The sequence below is a fragment of the Silene latifolia genome, chromosome X (assembly GCF_048544455.1).
Source record: "Silene latifolia isolate original U9 population chromosome X, ASM4854445v1, whole genome shotgun sequence".
NCBI classification, from domain to species: domain Eukaryota; kingdom Viridiplantae; phylum Streptophyta; class Magnoliopsida; order Caryophyllales; family Caryophyllaceae; genus Silene; species Silene latifolia.
Window position 1 is genome coordinate 317,126,143 of NC_133537.1, and position 20,735 is coordinate 317,146,877.

The 20,735-nt window shown below is 41.5% G+C and overlaps 2 protein-coding genes across 2 annotated transcripts; one reads left to right on the plus strand and one right to left on the minus strand.

Annotated features, from left to right (window-relative positions):
* Positions 1-423: 423 nt before the first annotated feature.
* Positions 424-6,425, plus strand: LOC141620600 (uncharacterized). The gene is made up of 3 exons (XM_074437428.1): positions 424-432; positions 880-2,286; positions 2,397-6,425. The coding sequence occupies exons 1-3, from the start codon at positions 424-426 to the stop codon at positions 6,423-6,425; spliced, it is 5,445 nt and encodes a 1,814-aa protein (XP_074293529.1).
* Positions 6,426-9,046: 2,621 nt separating this feature from the next.
* Positions 9,047-11,392, minus strand: LOC141617761 (uncharacterized). The gene has a single exon (XM_074434916.1). The coding sequence runs from the start codon at positions 11,210-11,212 to the stop codon at positions 9,167-9,169; it is 2,046 nt and encodes a 681-aa protein (XP_074291017.1). The 5' UTR covers positions 11,213-11,392; the 3' UTR covers positions 9,047-9,166.
* Between the last annotated feature and the right edge of the window lie 9,343 nt (positions 11,393-20,735).

Below are 20,735 nucleotides of genomic sequence, written 5' to 3' on the forward strand. Positions count from 1 at the left end.
TATCAAAGATAGGAGGTGATGTCGGATCAAACTTAACATTCGCCTCGTAGGTGCTTTGACTTGAGAATACTCCCGACATGTCTTCTTCTTTTTGCCCCTTTTTTTTCAGTTTTTTTTTTTTTCGCGGATGTTCAGTACCGCGTCGTGAACAGTATTTTTTTTTTTTTTTTTTTTTTTTTGCAACCTTCACGCCTTGAGTAGCAAGTTACTAGAATCGTGCTCCTTGGATCAAAACCGATTAACCCTCGAACTACCTGTTCAAGTTTAACCCTTGAACTCCAATCGCAATCAGACATTCAACTAACAAATTGGCTTTGACACACCTAGGACCGTCTAGATTTAAGGAAATCAAGAGCCGAAGCTCTGATACCACTTATGATACGAAAGTTGAGCGGAAGCGGTTTAATAGAATAAGGAACAATAATGAAAATAGTATATTTGCTTGGATTAGACCTATAATCCAACCAATGGTGATCGATGTTGCAAGACGCGTGCTAGTCGATCTAGTTTAAGCCTGAAAACGCGTCAGACAAAAACCGTTTTGGAACGAAACGCGTCGATCCTATGTTTACATAACTTGCAAACATAAACAAAGCAACAGCTTTAATTTTAATTCAATATCATAATCTATCTGATAAACAATACATTAGACCTCCTTATATAGGAGTTAGAAACCAACCCAGCTAACCTAAAACACAATCTGAAACTTACCTAAAACCGTTTTGCCTTAAATCAAAAACTAGAGTCTAGAGTCTCCTAGGGTTTCTCTGTCCATTTGTCTTGGTTCCTCCTCTTTCTCGAGGCTCTTCTCACGATCTTCGATTGTGAGTAGGGGCTGGGTCTTTGTTTTTGCTTGTTTGCTTTTGTCTTTCTTTGCAGGTGCCAATGAGCAGTTCGTCGCGGGGTCAACACCGGGAAGGAAAACAAATAGTGGGTTCAGATGAGGCGGGTGATATACAGGCGTTGGAATGGGACGATGAAGGTGGGGAAGGGAATAGAACGAACGAGACGATGCTGGTGGGGAAAATTTGGGCTTCTAGGGCAATAAACGTAAAAGCGGCTATCGACTCGATGACGAAATTGTGGAATCTCTCGACGCCCTTGCTAGGAAACGTGGTTGATGCCAGAGACAAAACATTCATCTTTCGATTTGGATCGGAGCGTGATAAAGCGAGGGTCTTGGAAGGGCAGCCATGGCACTTTGACAAGTTCGTATGGTGCTTTAATGAGCCGAATCAGTCAGGTAAGATTGCGGATGTCCCTCTCTTTCACGTTCCAATTTGGGCTAGGGTTTACGATCTTCCTATATCGGGACGGCGAAGTTTATCGAATGCACAGCGAATTGGGAACAGTCTAGGGAAATTTATCAGTGTGGAAACGGGACCTAATGTCGAAATTGATAGAGCTATTCGAATTAGATACCTGCATGATGTTAGGGCACCCCTTAAAGCTACTGTACCTATTCGTATGAAGGAGGGCTTAATTACGGAGTTTAATGTTAAATACGAAAGACTCCCAATTTATTGCTATGGCTGCGGTCTTATTGGCCATGGTGAAAAGGACTGTGATGAGGGGCCGTATGAAGATGAAGACTTAAGATTCGGGGAGTGGTTGCGTGCTTCCCCTTGGAAAGTTGTCAAAACTGTTAAGGAGCCGACGGGGACAGCAGCACGAAATCTTCGAGCTAGTTTTGATGCTGCGGATAAAGTTGCTAATGGAGATGATATTTCGATTATGATAGAGAAGCTACAGTCAATTGCTCTGAATTTTCGAAGCAAGAAGAGTGGGTTAGAGGCTCGAAAAGAGGTCTCTATGGACTGTAATGTTGAGATTGGGAGTAAGGAGGCTGCTGGTGGAAGGGGAAATGGAAGAGATGGCGGTACAAATATGGGCGAGCAGGCTGTGCAAAAGGAGGGTACTGTTTGGGGTAGGGAGTGGGATGGGGAAAGGAGGGAACTGGTGGGGGAGAACATTGGCTCTCTGATAGGGGAGGAAAGACAGGGAGGGGATCTGTGCGAGTTGTCGATGAGGATGGAGGAGGGGAGGACTACTGTTGAGGGTCGGGGAATTGGTCAGGGAAGGCAAAAGGAGGGAAATACCTATTCTAGTAGGAAGTGGGTTAGAATACCGAGGGAGGAGATGGAAGGGAGGGAGGGGAGTGAGCAGGTGCTGACTGTTTTGGAAGGGGGTAATAACAAGAGGGGACGAGAGGTCACCTCGAGTGTGGAGAATTCGAAGAGGATGAAGACAAATTCAGACGGGGGCGTCTTAATACCTGAGGCGGAGGTTGATGGTGATCAACCCCGCCGGGCCCAATGAATATTCTAAGCCTCAACTGTCGGGGCTTGGGCAACCCCGATACGTTTATTGCCCTTCGTGATCTAATACGGAGGGAGGCCCCGGCCATTTTGTTTCTATGTGAAACGAAACTTAGTGGTCGTGAAATGAGGAGGGTGAGGGAAAGGTTGGAGGGGTACTATGGCATGGAAGTGGATAGTGTGGGGAGGTCGGGAGGATTAGCTCTTTTGTGGAAGAAGGAAATAGACTGTGTTTTCAAGTCAGCTTCCGTTCATTATATGGATTTTGTCATCAAAGGGGAGCAAGGGGAATGGCGTTTGACGGGCTTCTATGGCTGGCCAGCTGTCTCGGATCGACACTTATCTTGGGATCTTCTTCGTATCCTTAGCAGGCAATCATCTCTTCCGTGGGTATGCATTGGTGACTACAATGAAATTTTATTCTCTACGGAGATGAAAGGTGGGAGTCGACCTCAATGGCAGATGAACAACTTTCAAGCAGCGGTTGATGATTGTGGTCTTAGGGATGTGGCATGGGAGGGTTACAATTTCTCTTTTGACAATGGGCAGGTAGGGGATGCTAATAGGCAAAGTATGATTGATAGGGCTATGTGCACGGGGTCGTGGCTTGATTTGTTCCCTTTTGCTCGACTCTTTTATCTCGAAAGAGAATGGTCAGACCATGCGCCTATCAAATTAGTGTTAAACAGGAGGGAGATGGAGGGAGTGAGGAAACGACAATTTCGTTTTGAACAGTTCTGGACCGAGGAGGAAGGGTGCGGGGAAGCTGTCGAGAGAGGGTTCTATAGAGGGCGGGGTGATCTGGTGGCGATGTTGCAAGCGTGTGCAAGTGAGCTAAGGGCTTGGAAGAAGACTAATATCAATCGAATTGGCAAAGATATGGAACAAAAACTCAAACGTCTTGCCCAGCTAAATGAAGGGGATCGAAGTGCGGCTAATATTCAAAAACGGAAGAAGTTAGTAGCCGAGTTGGCAGGTTTGCGGAAGAAGGAAGAACAGTGCTGGCGTCAGCGATCTAGGGCTTTGTGGCTGAAAGATGGGGATAGAAATACCTCCTTTTTTCATTCTAGGGCAGGGGATAGACGGAGAAAGAATTTCATTGCAAATCTGGTTGATGACAACGGTATGGTCCATGTAGGTGATGAAGCTATTTCGAAAGTGGCCAACAATTATTTCGAAGATCTTTTTAAGTCTTCGAACCCAGCGAATTTTAATGATGTTTTGATCGGCCTGGAAAATCGTGTTTCAGACGGTATGAATTTGGAGCTGAGGCGTGATTATGGAGAAGATGAAATCATTGAGGCATTGAACCAAATGCATCCGTTGAAAGCCCCGGGACCGGATGGTATGAACGGGCTCTTTTATCAAACTTATTGGGATATTGTTGGGTCGGAAGTTGTCGCTACTGTGCTTGCTATTTTGAGAGGGGAAAGATCGCCAAGAGACATAAACAAAACCAATATTGTTCTTATCCCAAAGAAGAAAGCTCCGGATAAAATTCGAGATTTCCGGCCAATCAGTCTCTGTAATGTGGCCTACAAGCTGGTGTCCAAAGTGCTCGCCAACAGACTCAAAACTTTTCTTGGGGAAGTTGTATCTTTGAACCAAAGTGCGTTTACTCCGGGGAGAATGATTTCTGATAATGTGTTGGTAGCCTTCGAAATTTTTCATTACATGAAAAATTCGAAATCTTCTGAGGGGCACATGGCCATTAAATTGGACATGGCCAAGGCCTATGATAGAGTTGAATGGCATTTTCTGGAGCAGGTTCTAGTCACTATGGGTTTCGATAGTTCGTGGATCAGCAGGGTGATGGAGTGTGTCCGGACTGTATCTTTCGCGGTGCTAATTAATGGTACTCCGTCACGTGAATTTAGACCGTCTAGAGGGCTAAGGCAAGGTGATCCGTTGTCACCCTATTTATTTATTTTATGTGCGGAAGCTTTGTCCAATTTAATGCGAAGAGCAGTGGAGGAGAGGACGCTGCATGGAGTGAAGGTGTCCACAGGGGCACCCGCGGTTTCGCATCTCCTGTTCGCTGATGATAGTATCTTTTTTGCCAAAGCGACGGAAAATGAAGCTGATGTGATAAAGGAGGTCTTGCGAAGATATGAGCTCTCCTCGGGGCAGCTTGTCAATTTTGATAAAACCACTATCTCATTCAGCAAAGGGGTGCCGCGGACGAAGCGAAGTAACTTAGCAACGAGATTGGGTATAGTTGAGGTGGAAGAGCAGTCGAAGTATCTTGGGTTACCCACGGTGATTGGACGATCGAAGAAGGGTCTGACCGACATAATTCGAGATAAGCTTAGTAAAAGATTACATGGTTGGCGCGGGAAATTGTTGTCTAGAGCGGGTAAGGAGGTTCTCATAAAGGCGGTGGCCAATTCACTCCCTACCTATGTGATGAGTGTGTTTAAACTCCCGGCAAACTTTTGCGACGAGCTTAGATCTATTGTGTCTCGGTTTTGGTGGAACCATGAAGAGGGGAAGAGGGGTATTTCGTGGGTAGCTTGGCGGAAGTTGTGTCAACCTAAGTGTATGGGAGGCATGGGTTTCAGGGATTTCATGTCCTTTAACATCGCGCTGCTAGGAAAACAAGTTTGGCGACTATTATTGGATCCCGAGTGTCTATGGGCGCAAATGATGAGAGCTAAGTACTATCCCAATGGCTCCATTCTCACGGCTGAATTGGGACATAATCCCAGCTATACGTGGCGAGGGATTATTGAGGCTAGAAGGGTCATGGAATGTGGTTTGAGAAGGCGAATAGGGGATGGGCTTGAAACTAGTGTCTGGAGGGATCCTTGGATAATGGGCACGCAATCCGGGAGAGTTTTATCACCGTGCCAGCAGGGTAGGGAGGAGATGAGAGTGGCGGAGCTCCTAATTGACGAAGGTAAGACATGGAATATGGAATTGGTGAATGAACTTTTTCTACCGTTTGAAAGGGAGAGAGTTACAAACATTCGGCTAGGGGAGCATAGGACGCGTGATTTGTGGCTTTGGGAGCCTGAACGTGATGGGGTTTATTCTGTGAGGACGGCTTATAAACTGCTTGTAGGAGCAAGGATGTCTGTGGACTATGGAGATATGTCGGAATGGGAGAGGGAGAAATGGCTATGGAACCGCTTATGGAAAATCCCGGTGTGGCCCCGAGTCAAGCTATTCTTTTGGCAGCTGTGCAGCGAGGCTTTAGCTACAGGGGCGAACATTGCCTCCCGAGTTCGAGGTGAGAACTTTTTGTGTCCTTTATGCAATTCTTGTTTTGAGTCGAGTCTCCATCTATTTAAAGACTGCTGGGTTGCTAATTGGGTTTGGGAGGGTTTGGGTTTAGCGAGTGAAGAGGAGGAGGAGGGTGGCCGCTTGCGGGATTGGGTAGAGGCAAGGTGGCGAGATTTGGGTGGAGTGGAACAAGGGAAATTTATGGTTGGATGTTGGGCTATATGGGAATGTCGAAACAAAGCTTTGTTCGAAGGGAGAGAGGTGAACCCGCAGAGAGTTTTGCAAAGGAGCTGTGATGTGTTGGAGGAGATAGCTAATGGAGGGTATGGTGGAAAAGATGGAAGGCAGGGAGCGCGGAATAAACAGAAGGAGAGGGGAGGAGATAGGCAGGGGTGGCAGGACGTGGAGGAAGGTACGATGAAACTGAATGTTGATGCGGGGATTTTATCTGGGGTTGGGATTGGTATTGGGGTGGTTTGTCGCAGCAATGGGGGACGAGTGGAATGGGGGCTTTCTGTCTTGCAGGCACAATGTTTAGAACCTCATATGGCGGAAGCGGTGGCAATTCTAGAAGGCTTGAAGGAGGCGGCTCGGAGGGGACATGATAAGCTCGTGGTCGAAAGCGATTGTTTACAAGTCATCGACGCTCTTCGGAATTACAAGCATGGCAGGAGTTCTTTTCATTTAGTTTTAGACGATATTTTTTTATTATGTTCTTCGTTTTCTTCAATTTCTTGGTCGCATACGAGTAGGAAAAACAATACGGTTGCTCATGCGTTAGCTCATGTTTTAGTTAATGAGTCTGGTCGGGTGGAATGGGCTGATAATCTACCGCCGACTGCGAACTCAGCTGTACTTTTTGACTTATCGTTAATGAAATAGGCCTCAGGCTTTTTTCCTCAAAAAAAAAAAAAAAAAAAAAACCGTTTTGCCTTATTCTGTTAACTAGGAAATAAAATAAACTAATAATAATCTAATTAGGAAATAAACTAGTCCTAATAATTTATGGAAAACCTTAATAAAAATTGTTCAGCTCCTTTTGAATGTACCTGCTGTGATTTATCTGGTTTTACCTTAACGAATTTTCAGGCCGCCAACTCTTGCTGGTATCCCTAAACTGCCACAGTCGGTCACTAGGCCACTGGTAGTGTCACACATAATATGCTTGCCTCCTGTCAGAAGGCTGCCACCGCCATCTGTAGTTTAATTAACCCATTTCCCAGGGTACAAAATCTGAAGCATAAATACTGTAGTAAATGCATAATAATAATTGTCCATAATTAATTTCAGTGGCACACAAATGTATTTGTGATATAATTAAGCACTTTCGGGACATATCAAGGCTCATTGTTCTTTGTTCCGATGATGATAGGAAAGCAAAATGATTCAATACACGATTCGATGCAACTCTCAATACAATTATCATATATATTAGTCATTGAAAAACAGCCTTTCTGTGTTAAAAATGGTGAAATGGGTAAGGTTGCATACACCCGACTCCATATTCCACCATTCGCTGGTGCCCTTGAGACATTCTGGTAGTGTTGTTCTTGACTGATTAATAAAAATGAATTCATGAATCGACAGCACAAAATAAGTAAGATAAAGCGGCAACATGAGGCATGTAACCCAAGTAGTCGAGGCGTCAACCATTCCGAAGCAAATTTATCAGGAAAAATAGTTGGAATGGTTCGTTGCAGCAAATCAGAAAATGACTTTGTTCTCAAGTTTGAATCGCATCTATATGCACATCCGTGATTATTGCAACAACAGAGATTACTCATGCAGCAGCGAACATGCTCGAAAAGAACAAACTTAGCTGGTTCAATCTGTCAGAGATCTTCTGGATTCCCAAATTGCTTACTACTATAACTAATATGGAACATCGTTAGTCTGGTGCCAATTAAAATGATATGATGTCTACATTGTCAGGCAGAAATTATTCAACTAAATTAGTCCGCTATAATATTGAATGCTAAAGTAGCTGATTATACCTCATGAAGAAATTCTACGGCAAATCAATAAAATTGCAGGTTGTAGTCTTGTAGAAGTCACTGACAGATTCAAGTCAAAATCAAAGAATTATCAGCATTAGAACAAGCGTAATGAGAAAATCAGCTATAAATAGAGTGCCCATCGAAACCCATAATTCTTGTAGTTCAATTACTTTGGGCAATCAAATACAAAAAATGTCCACAATCAGTCATTTCTTGTGTCTGTTCATTGGGTTGGCGCTTCTCAGCACACCCTCTTTTGTATATGCAAGGCCAACAACAACTTTATTCAAAACTTTTGAGCCACTGTCTTTTGCTGGCTTCCCTTTATTTCCAAAACCGCCAAATCCGCCTCCAATTTCTTTCAGGTTTCCTCCTCGTGCCCTACTAACAGTTCCATTGCCTCCAGTTGAGATAATTATTCATCCGCGTCCAATAGTAATTACGAATCCTCCTGGTGTTCGTATAAACCCTAACAAGCTTCCCTTTGTAATAAGATCACAATCTACTGTGCCACCAGCGCCACTACCACTACCACCGCCACCTGGACTTTAATTGAACAACATTTAAGCGTTGCAGGCATATGTACAAATAAGTAAAAGAATAAGTTAAGCTGCTGCAGATGCACACCAGTCTAGCAGAAAATAAATGCCATCGTAGCTCCCTTAAGGTCGAAAATAAATAAATTCAGCTCCTTTTGAATGTTCCTGCTGTGATTTATGTAATACAAGTTCGGTTGAATGTGGCCTCAAGAGCCAGAAGGGTTAGAAACATGGTCAGTTTATGCTTGCAGTTGTTTTAATAAATCACACTAATAAGACTTCTTAAGGTTTTATAATGCTGCATGAAGTTCAATTTTTGTGTTCATTGGTTAAGTAATTCATCTCATCATGATTCATGCATCAACAAAAAAGCTGAAACAGAGGCCAAGGAAACCCAACCATATATCTTATAAGCATGTAAGATCATTGACTGTGACTGTCAAAGATTTATCAGCATAGAAAAACTGCACCTAGTTGTTGGAAAATCAGCTGTAAAAATGTCACTAACAGTAACCAGCCATGATTAACATAAATTGAATTCATGAATCAGCTGCACTAAATCAATAAGAATTATGAGGCATGTTACCCAAGTTGTCTGTCAACCACCCCAAATTTATCTAGGATGTATTACCTGAAAAACGATTTGTTCTCATGTGTGAACCGCGTTCCAAAACCCATTCCTAATTACTGCAACAGCAAGCATTACTCCTGCAGCAACGAGAACATGCTCGGAAAGAGCAAACTTAGCTGATTCAATATGTCAGTCAGATGGAAACACAATGCAGGATAGATTGCAGACATTTGTTCAATAAAGTGCAATGGTACCAATAAGTTCCAAATCCCAACGATAAATTGAGGGTATTATTATGATTCATAATAGATATGCAATCTGAGCAAAATCGGATAAATTGAACCATGTTGCATTGTAGTATTGGTAGAATCATTGCTGAAAAAACAGAACAGAATGCTAAAAACAGAATTTCCAATCCCTGAAAATTTTATTCCACCAATTGAACCTAACAACTTAATTCAAATACATAAACTTCTGAGAAAATACTCAGAAAACTACCAATCCTTAACGAGTTAATTAATCGTAAACAACAAGAGCATCATATTCAGGCTTGCCAATGGCTTCAAGCATAACTGCCTCCGGGTTAATAACTCCACCTCCCTCAAGAAACAAGGTCATTAAATTCTTCGAATATCCACTAACAAGCGCCACCCCAGGCTGGTTACTAGGCACTGGTGTCGACCTCGAGTGTCTCAAATTCCAAAACACTATCTCAGGCACATTTTCAAAACCAGCAGCCTTGAACTTCCTTTGTATTACCATATAATCAGATTCCCAATTTGTATTAGTAGACGCCTCATCGAACTCCATGTCACTAAAAACAAACAGTCTTCTGACCATTTGTTCTTCTGGGATTTTTGCTTTGATTGCCACCTCTAAAATCCTGTCAAACACCTTTTGAAGGTCTGTGTTCATACCCCAATCCATACGCCTTATAAACTCGGTCTTTTTCAAGAGTGTTTTTCCCGTAATAGTATGAAATTGAGGTGATTGGCTAAAAGTGATCAACTTCCCCTTCCATGGCTCCTCACTCAGCTCCGAAATCAGCAACCCGAGAGAGACACAGACTTCCATTGGAATACCATGCATTGACCCGGAGACATCACAAACAGCCATACAATTGTTCAACTTTCCCTTTTTAGCCATATCATCCACCATTCTCTTCCATTGGAGCTCGGCCACTTGACCGCCTTCAGGATCATGCAATTGACCTATGATCTCATGAGGGAGCAATGCTCCTGCTGCAATAGTCGCCTTCCCGGCCTTAACCTTCTCTAAATACTCCTCAAACCGCTCCTTATCATGCTTATAAAAGAGGGTTTTGTAAGCCCTCATAGCCACAGAAGGAACCCTATTGTAAGGCAAAGCATTCCACATCTTAGCACAAAGATACACCTCCGGCAACTCCAGCGCCTTTCGTAAAGGCACTAACACCTCCTTCCTCAATCTATCCCTAATATGATAAGCATAGTGAGCCTCCTCCATGTCTTTATACTCCTCAAATTCACCCTTTGGAAACACCCTCCTTGCAATGCTCTCACATAGCAAGGTTACTTCATCATAAGTCGAATCAATCGTAGGACACCACTTAGCCGAAAAACCAATCTTATACATATCACCCTTGTTAAGCAAATCAACATCATTCCTCAATAACTCCCCAAAATGATCAGAAATCGAGTCATGTAATAGTCTAAAAGTCGAATCCTGATTATACTTGTCTAACACCTTCTTAGTTCTCTCATTCTTCCTCTTAAGCCTCAAAACCCTAGCCTTCTCCTTCCTAATCCTATCTTTTTCTTTCTCTTCCTCAGTTTTCTCCTTCTTCTCGTCGACCTTTTTCGCCTTTTCCTCTTCTTTTTCCTCATCTCTATCATCATAATCAGAATCAGAATTATACCCACGACCACCACCACCACCACCACCACCACCACTAAATATCCCTCTATATGCCGCACCCAACCCGGAAAAGGGACTTCGATTACGTGGCATTATCCCTTTGGCCAACAAAGACTCGTCCCTCTGTCGCTTCGATATTTTCCTAACCTCAGACCCCTCTAAAACCCTAAACAAAATCTCAGGCATGTCCTTGAAATAACCGAACCCCGAAATCGACTTCATATTAAGCGATAAAGTCCTAGGATGGTGTTCATACAACCACAATGCGGCCGTGTAAAACCCTTCCTTATCCGACTTCCCGGTCCCACGAACACCCCGTAAATTGCACACCAATTTAAGCGTGATTAGTGGGTCTTTATTCCAAGAAAGTTCAAGAAGACGGTTGAGTTCAGAAGGTGGAGTGTCGGGGACGACGTGGAAGAAAAAGTCAACGCAGGGGTTGCCGGAATTAAGGTAAGTTTTGGAGTTGGTCTCGGTGAGACCACGTGTAGCTGTGTAAGGCGAATATGATAAGTAAGAATCGTAATCATACCCGTACGAAGATGATGATGATGAGTCAGAGGTATTTTTATCAATGACATCGTCAACGGCGGCGGCAGCAGCAGCGGAAAGAGGAGGGACGTTGATCTGAGGAGGACCGAGGAGGGTGGTTGAAATTGCTGCCATGTTTTTTAATTTATTTTTATTTTGGAGTGATTTGGTTAATTGAGTTTTTGATTTGAAGTTGGAATACAGAGGATTGATAGGGAAGAATTGAAGATTGATTGAATTAGAGGAATGGAGGTGTTTGAGTTGGGTAATATATGGGGATTGGGGAAAAGTTTGCTTGATGGCCAAGGATTAGGGTATGTAGATTCATGTATGTGATGTGGGCTTGGAGTTTGGGAAAGGAAGCCCAAAAACGTCTCATAGAGGTAGTTTGGGCACACAATTGAATTTAGGGATCAACATCGGTCCAGGACCGTACCGGACTGGACCGAATACCGAAAATAAAACCTGCCTGCTAAAGATCGTCGACAATTTGTAATGACTTTCCAATCTACCCCTCACTCTACAGCTCCTATATATTAACTTTTTTTTTCAAGTACGACATTTCCGTCACCACCGCTTCAATTCCGTTAGCAAATTCAAGAAATCGACGACAAGTAATCTAAACTAGTTTAATTTTTAAAAAATTTGTAATTAGTTAGTAGATTTAGGTAGTTTAGAATAGAATCGTTATTGTTAGAACGGATTAGCGATTATCGATTACCGCACCAAAAATTAATCTAAGTCGGAAAATGATTTTTTTTTTCAAAAAAAAAAAAAAAAAAAAAAAAATTCCCGTACGAAAAACATTTCCGTCCAGACGAAGGTCCGGACAAAGAAATTTTCCGTCCAGACCATGGTCCAGACAAAAATATTTTTCGTCCAGACGAAAAATATTTTCGTCCGGGAAAAAAAAAATTTTAAAGACGAAAAATATTTTCGTCCGGAAATTTTTTTTTTTTTAAAAAATTTTTTTTCCCGGACGAAAATATTTTTCGTCTGGACGAAAAATATTTGTCTCTGACCTCGGTCTGGACGAAAAATTTCTTTGTCCGGACCTTGGTCTGGACGAAAAATTTCTTCATCCAGCCCTTTTTCAACAATTTTTTTTTTTTTAAAAAAAAATTATTAATTTCCGTCTTAAATTAGTTTTGGGTGCGTGGATCGATAATCGTTAATCCGTTCGTCAAATCATAAACTTGAAACGTAAACATATCTCTTGAACATCGTTACTAGCTTGATCGTTGTTACCGTCATTAGTCGATATGTTTAAAACATTTTTAATCGAAAAGTTCGTAAATTAAATTACGATTTTTTTTTCCAAAAAACCATCTTTTTTGTCTTAGAAAGATTAGAAAAAGAGACAAATGAGATTAATGGGGGGCAATATTGGAAAGATGTGTTAATTGTCGACGATAATTAGTAAAAGTGTCGACGATCTTTAGCACGACCCAAAATACTGGACCTAAAACTTTTGATCTTGGATTAGACTGAACTGAAAATATTTAATCTGGTCCGATCTTAGTCCGAAATGGACCTAAAACTATTTTTTCCACTATTTCATATATGATAAATACGTTTAAATTTCACTAAATCAATTACATTGAATAATTAGACGATTGTTTTACATGAAAATAATTGTTAATATTAATTTATAATATCTTTTGAAGATAAAATAATCATTCGTTTTATGATTTTTTTTTAAGTGGATAGTCTTTAAAAACATGTAATTCAGTCAATTCGGTCTGAATCTAAATTAATCGATTTTATACTGGACCATAACAAAGACTGAAACAAAAAAAATGTGTACCGAGGATGGACCTAAAAGAATCAAGTTCGTTTTCGGTCCAGACCAATGATTCGATCCAGTCCATTTTTCCCGTCTAGACTTAAAGTTGCTCATGCCAAATTCATCATTACCAACGGGAGTATTAAAGGGTCCTGCTATACGTCGTCGACAAATTACTAAATATCGTCGACAATTAACGTAAATTTCCAAGTTTGCCCTCCATATCATAACTCCATATCCGTCTCACCAAAATGCAATTTCCGTCTCAAAACAGAAATGCAATTTCCGTCTCACTAAAACACAAGTCACCGTCTCACTAAAATATTTCAAACAAAAAAAAAAGTCGAGTTTTGTAATTAACAACATGAACGGGAACGATTTTAACAACGATTCCAACAATGAAGCTAGTAACGAGGTTAGTTTACGATTTAGTTTTGTTAAAAATTTATGTTTTATTATCGTTTGAATCCCGAATTAGGATAGATGCCATGAATGTAGACGGAATTATGATAGAATTTGTGACGGATTTATTTGAAAATGCAATTGAAAAAAATAAAAAATAAAAAAAAAATAAACGAACTGGGCCTGGACGAAGAACTTTTTCGTCCAGACCTGGTTTTGGACGAAAAACCCTTCGTCCATAATGGGCCTTGGACGAAGGATTTTTTCGTCCAAAACCAGGCCTGGACGAAAAAATCCTTCGTCCAAGGCCCATTATGGACGAAGGGTTTTTTCGTCCAGGCCTGGTTTTGGACGAAATAATCCTTCGTCCAAGGCCCAGCCAGTGTTTTTTTTTTTTGTTTGTTTCCGACTCGTTTTGTATAAAACATTTAAAATAATTTATTTCCGTCTTTTTTTGTATAAAACATTTAAAATAATTAAATACCGTCTTTATATTATAAAACAATTTATCTTTAATATTTCCGACTTGTTTTGTATAAAATAACTAATTACCGTCTTTGTATTATTTTTATATTATTTTTTATTTACTCCGACTCGTTCCGTAGCTAATAATTAATTAATAACTAAATTATCGAAATGCGTGCGCAGGTGATTAACGATGGAGACGGTATTGATTACTCAGATCATTTTAAGACTAGCTTGTTCTTTGCATCCAGTATTGAAGCGTTTAATTGGGCATATGAGATCGGGCTCCGACTCGGGTTTGGTATAAAAAGAGCAAGCAACAAGAAAGTTGGTCGTAACACGAATTTGAGACAACGTTATTTTGTTTGTCGGATGGGTGGAAAAGGTCCCGTAAATAAGGATGCCGATTCTTTAATGAGGGGTAACACGGCTACCGCGTGGTGCAATTGCAAATTTTCAATGAAAGTTGTTGAATTAGAAGAGAATAAGTGGCAGCTTGTGATGAGATCCGGGTTTCATAATCATGGTTTAACGTTGTATTGTGACGGCGAATACTTTGCAAAGTTTGATGACGAGGAGTTGGCTTATATCGATGCCCAAGTTAGAGCTCACGTTAGACCGGCAATTATTAGTGCGGGTTTGCATCAGCGGAATCCGGAAAAGTCAAGACCTAATCGGCGACAAATCTACAATCGTTCTCAGAAAGTAAGGGCCGAGGAAAGAGATGGGAGAAACCCGGCACTGAGATGTTAGCACTTGCGGTTCAAAGATAAGTACGTTCATTATTGGGTCAGCGATCGGGAGACCGATGAGCTAACCCACGTGTTCATGGCTCATCCGAAGCCGTTAAGATGTTTCGATCATACTATTATGTGGTACAGATCGATTCCACGTACAAGACAAATGAATACCGTCTTCCGCTTGTTGAGATGGTTGGAGTCACACCCGTCGGGAAGAGCTTTGTCTTCGCGTATGCTCTTGTGACGCATGATTCTGAGGAGAAATATCTGTGGGTCCTACGGAAACCGAAGGCCCCCGCTCAATGATGCCGTTCAACCTAATGCTATTGTTGCGATTGCGAGGGAGGTTTGTTGAACGCGATCCCCATTGTTTTTCCCGATTCGTCTCACTTGCTATGTCTTTGGCATATATATTCTAACGTGGAGACGAAAGCACTTTATATCACGGGTCAGGATAGTTGGGCTAAGCACGTAACTTGTACTTTGTTTCAAGCGGTTGTCGAGGCGGAGACCGAAGATAAGTTTAATGTTGCGTGGGGCAAATTGGCAAGGGAATGGGTGGGAGTGGCGGCTTATATTGAGAGGCAATGGTTCCCGCACTTGGAAAAATGGGCCAAGTATAGAACGAACAAGATAAGTCATTTTGGGAATACTTCTACATCCCGGGTTGAGTCGGCTCATGCGAATTTGAAGAGATGGCTGAATAGCGAAATCGGCAAAGCGATTGATAGCATCGGATTCGGTTTCATTCTTTGATGGAAACGCAACATGTTGAGATCCGACACTTGTTGGAGTTATCTAGAACGAAGCGGTTGATGGGGATTCAGAGATTATTTTCCAGACTTTCCTATAAAATATCAAAGAATGCCATCATTGAATTGCGTGAAGAATTCGAAAGGGTGCCAAGATGACGGAAGATGCCTTGATGATCGATTGCGGTTGTGTAAAGGCTACTACACTTGGTTTGTTATGTGCTTGTTCACTTCATCGCATTGCTAGAAACGGATCTCGGGTTCCTGTTGATGTGTTACATGCATTTTGGAGGAAGTTGGAGTACGATGGTTTGGAGGCAATGCCGACTTGTGACGATGATTGATTGGAGGAGTTATTCGATGAAATTCGGAATGCAGATCCGAGTATGAGATCATCCATGTTCGATGCCCTTTACTCTCAGATACATCCGCAAGAGGAGGATGTAAACGAGCCTCGGGTGAACGAGAACCCTAGAGGACGTCCGAGTAGGGGAACTCGTAGAGATCCGTCCGCCGTTGAGCATGCACGGGTTCGTGTTCGAGTAGGTACTCCGTCTTCCCAACGTACTCCGTCTAGTACCCCCCCGTTCTACTCCGACGGTTCCTGTTACTCCGTCGTCTACTCCCCGTTCTACTCCGACGGTTCGTTTTACTCCGTATAGTACCCCCCGATCCACTCAAACGGGCCCCGGTACACCGTCTACCACTGCTACCACGACTACGGGAGTTTGCACATCGCATTGCGCACCTCTTGAGGTCGACTACACCATTGGTCATGTGAGGTACTTTCCTTATCGTGACTTTTTGCCTTCATGGTTTCACGAGCATTTAGAAGCGTGGTTTAATCCTTAGGAGACGGTCATTGTGGTTTTCGAGTTATCTCACATGCTGTTCGGGGTGACCAATCTCATTTCACGATGGCTAGAACAGATTTACTTAGGGAAATCTGTAGTCCCCTTTACCGTGAACATATTTATGGGCCAGGGAGATTTGATGCGGAGGTAGCTAGAATTACATTTATGGATCAGATACCGTGTGGCTCGGGTCATTGGATGGACGGTTTCGATCTATATGGTTATGCTACGATGTACAATTGGGTGATATGTTGTATTTCTGCATTTGACGATCGAGAAAGTCAGCGACATTGGAATGGTAGTTTTACTTATTTGCCTTTACGAGCCCCCGAGATACGTACCCCATATGGTGTCTTATGGGTATTACATGCGGGAAACCACTATTTGCGGCTCCGGGTACGCCCCTTGTCACCTATGCCTCCAGTAGCCCCTTGTTGGGTACATGATGCAAGCGTAGCTCATTATAATGTCCTGTATCGACATCAGTTTCGTGTATGGCGCGATTTCGCGAGTTCATCTTAGCTTTTATTTGTCCGATTATTGTATCTTTTATATTATATATCCGAATATTGTACCTTATATTTTATTTTATTTATCCGATTATTGTAGTTTATTATCTTCTGCATCCGATTAAATGACTTAAAACGTAATTTAATTAAAACAATCCTTAAAACACAATTTGACATATTTTAATTAAAACATTCCTTAAAACGCGTTTTGACATAATTAAAACATAAACCAATAAAAACATAATTAAAACATACCATACCCCAAATACCAAACCCTAAATAGAAAACCCTAAACCCTAAACCCCAAACCCCAAATCCCAAACCCTAAACCCTAAACCCCAAACCCCAAACCCCGAACTTAATTATCTTCCGATGATGAAGATGACGATTCCTTATCTTCTTCATGATCTTGAATCTCAATTTCTTCAGGTTGGGTAGACATATATTGAGTCAACAAATCATTCAAGTAGAGATAAAGAATTCCTTGCCCTCAAGACTCTACCAAAGACATAAGTCTGATAGTCTTGGGTAATCGATCACGGTGAGAATGCGCTCAAAATATGTAAAGATATCACTTTTCAACCTACGAAACTCCCACATCTTCTCGTTTAGTACTTCATCAGAAACAACCTCATCTCTAACTGCTGGAGTTAGAACATGATCCGGGTTTCCTTGTAAAATTACACAAAGGGTCCCAATTGGAGGTTCTTCAAGCATGTGCCATACAGTGTCACTGGGAACCACTGATTCAAGACGCTCAATTAGAATTGGTAAATTTTGAACAATTAAATCGATTCTTATTTGATAAACTTTGATTTTTTGAGCATTTGTGAGAACCATTTTAGGATTGGATGTTGTGAGTGAATAATTAGTATTGTAGTGAGTGAAGATGATTTGGATGTTGTGATTGAAATTGACATAGAATGGCCTATTTATAACCTATTAATTGTAACGGTTATTTTTGAATTATAACGGTTATTTTGAATTATAACGGCTATTTTTGAATTATAACGGCTATTTTGAATTATAACGGTTATTTTGAATTATAACGGTAAAATTTGAATTATAACGGCTATTTTTGAATTGTAACGGTTATTTTGAATTATAACGGTAACATTTGAATTATAACGGCTATTTTTGAATTATAACGGCTATTTTGAATTATAACGGTCACATTTTTCCCTATATAAACATCTACATAATGTTGTAATTTTGCACTCATCTTCAACCTTTTCTATTTTCCAATCATCTTCATCATCTTCCATTTTCTTCTTCAAATCTTTACTTATGTCAACATCATCCTCAATGTGGGGAACCCGACCAATTGAAGGCCTTGATTTTAAGAATCAAATTTGCAATCGTTGTCAAAGAAACGCTATCATCAAGATTTTAAGGTCGACTACTAATCCGAAGAAAGCTTTTTTAAGTGCGTACCTTGCGATCATTTTGTGTCGTGGTTGACTGAAGATCATTTAACAATAACAAAAAAGTTGAATATAGCATGTCAAGATGAAGGTGATGATGCATCAAGTGGAAATGTCATGAAAGAGCAAGTGATAGGTATAAAAAAGGAGATTTCGGAAATGACAAGGATGATGAAGTTTTATTTCAAGTGTATCTTGTATTTGTTTGTTTTCATTATGTTGGCCATTGTCATGAAGTAGTTACTATTTCCAGAAATGTATGAATTTGCATCAGTTGCTATGTATTCAAGAAATTTAAGAAATTTCAGAATTTAAAACCGTCATGTTTTTTGAAATAAACAACGTTCAAATAGTCAACTAACATAATCATCCAACATAAAAAATGTCTTCAAAAACGTACAACATAAAAGAAAACAAACACAAACTAGTCTCCCGACTACTTATCATCCTCTTGCTCGCTATCAGTGTACACACCATCTGATCTACGCTGAACAACATCACCGGGTGTTTGACGAGGTCCTCGCTGACGTATGATATCCCCAGCCCTCGCAATCAATGGGTCGATGTTCTTCATCATCTTGCGGAGGAAGGCAAGCTGTTTCTTGTCATCCTTAATTCTTTTGGCCTCGAAAAACTGAAACATTAAAGCACGTGCAGTCTGCAAATTGACAAAAACAACTAAAACATTATAAACATTATCGAGGAACAGTAAGAAAGTTAAACAATTATTACAACAACTGTAAGTAATATTATTACCTTAGCAGGAATATCGAAATCATCATGTGGCGCGGGGGCATCATGGTGGTCGGGATCAATGATGAACGGGTGAGAATTCCCATTATACCAAGCCTCATAATCGCCCGTCTCACCCGGAAACTAACTGGTCTCGATTTACGAGAAAGTGAACCACGTGATCTCGCCAAAGCAATTCCAAAGATGATCGGTCTCCGCAACCCCAACCCTAACCTCGTACCCTATCCCCGAAGCGGGACGATGCGCGTCAATCTCTCATAATGGGATTGGGTATGATCTGCACATACCCAAACTGTCGTAAACACCGATCAGGCTGGTACGGCTCCGCTATGTCCATGAAACGAATACAACCGGCATACAAAGTACGAGGATGATACTCCTCCTGACGCGGCCCGTACGGATCCCACCTAATGGAAGCACAAGTAAGCCCATCTAACAACCTCCGATACTCCAACAATTTCTCCGCATTTTGAGCGAAGGGACCAACGGATCTCCAAGAACACGACCGAGGCTGAGTAGGGTCAATTGCCGAAGGTGGACCGGGTCTGAACATAGGAAAATACTCATAGATCCACGATTGCAACAAAGTCAAGCAACCACCAATAGTCTTCACACCAGCACGTGAAGCCACCCCCAACTGTCGGTACATGAAGGCAAGTACACCGGCTCCCCAAGCGTAGTCGTGTACACCATCAGCATCATACACTAAAGGAAACAACTGAGGACGTAACCTATCACCTGATTTGTCGACAAAAAGTGTCGACCCCAACACCGCATGACCAAAAACCCCGAGCAAAAACAACATCGCAATTAGCTCTCGCCGTTTCACAACCGCATCTACCAATATACCCCCACTCTTGTAAATAGGGACCTTCTTCCTAGAGTTTAACGGCAACCTCAACTGCTCTGATGAAATCCCAAAAAAGCCACAAACATACATAAGGGGATCCGCCAACGTCCCGTCATTACTCTCCACCTTACAACAGTTACCATCAACCCGAACGCCTAAGATCTGCGCAACATCGTGAAGGAGTATGGACATCTCCCCAAAAGGCATGTGAAAAACCGTTGTTGGTGTCGGGTTGCCATCTCTCAACAAAAGCGAAATAAGGGGCATGTTATAATTCTCGGCCATGGAATCTAATAGGTGAGAAAGACCAGAGACGGTCATAAATAGTCTTAACGTAGGAGGAGTTGCCAACAACTCAACAACCTCGTCTTACCAAACCGGTGGTAACCGTCAAAACTGGTCGACCGACCTCATTAGGAGTCGACCATAAGGTGTTGGCAATGTGGCCCCCAAAGCTAGGAATCACGTGGGGAAAGTCAGGACCACCAGGAACACGATGATCGATCAACCAAGAGACATCCTTACCCGACTTCTTCTTCGGAGCCACCACACTACTAGAACTACCATCCGACCTCCGCATGAAACGCCCCTCCTCATTCCGTCTACGTGGCACCCTACGCACTCGCTCATAACCCGACTCCTCCTCACCTATCACATCACCAGACCGAACCAGCTCCTCCTCCAACCGCTCATCAGTCCACGAATCGGTACCATCTCCAACCTCAGACTCAAACTGAAGCCCCTTTCGAGCTCGAACGTGACGGTCATTTCCTCCACCGGCCATCTATTCAAAAAATAAAACAAAGAATTTATAAATATAAGTTTAAGTAAATTAAAAATTAAAAAAAAAAAAAAAAATAACCCGGAACGGGGTTTATTAATAATAATTAATTAATATTTTACGTAAACTAAACGAGACGCAACAAAAATATATTTACAACAACTTGATTACTTAAATTAATAAAACAAAGAATTTATAAATATAAGTTTATGTAAATTAAAAAATAAATAAAAAACAAAATATCCCCAAAAAAAGTTTATTAGTAATAATTAATTTATATTTTACATCGACAAAACGAGACGGAAAAAATATATATTTACAACGACTTCGCCACGAACGACA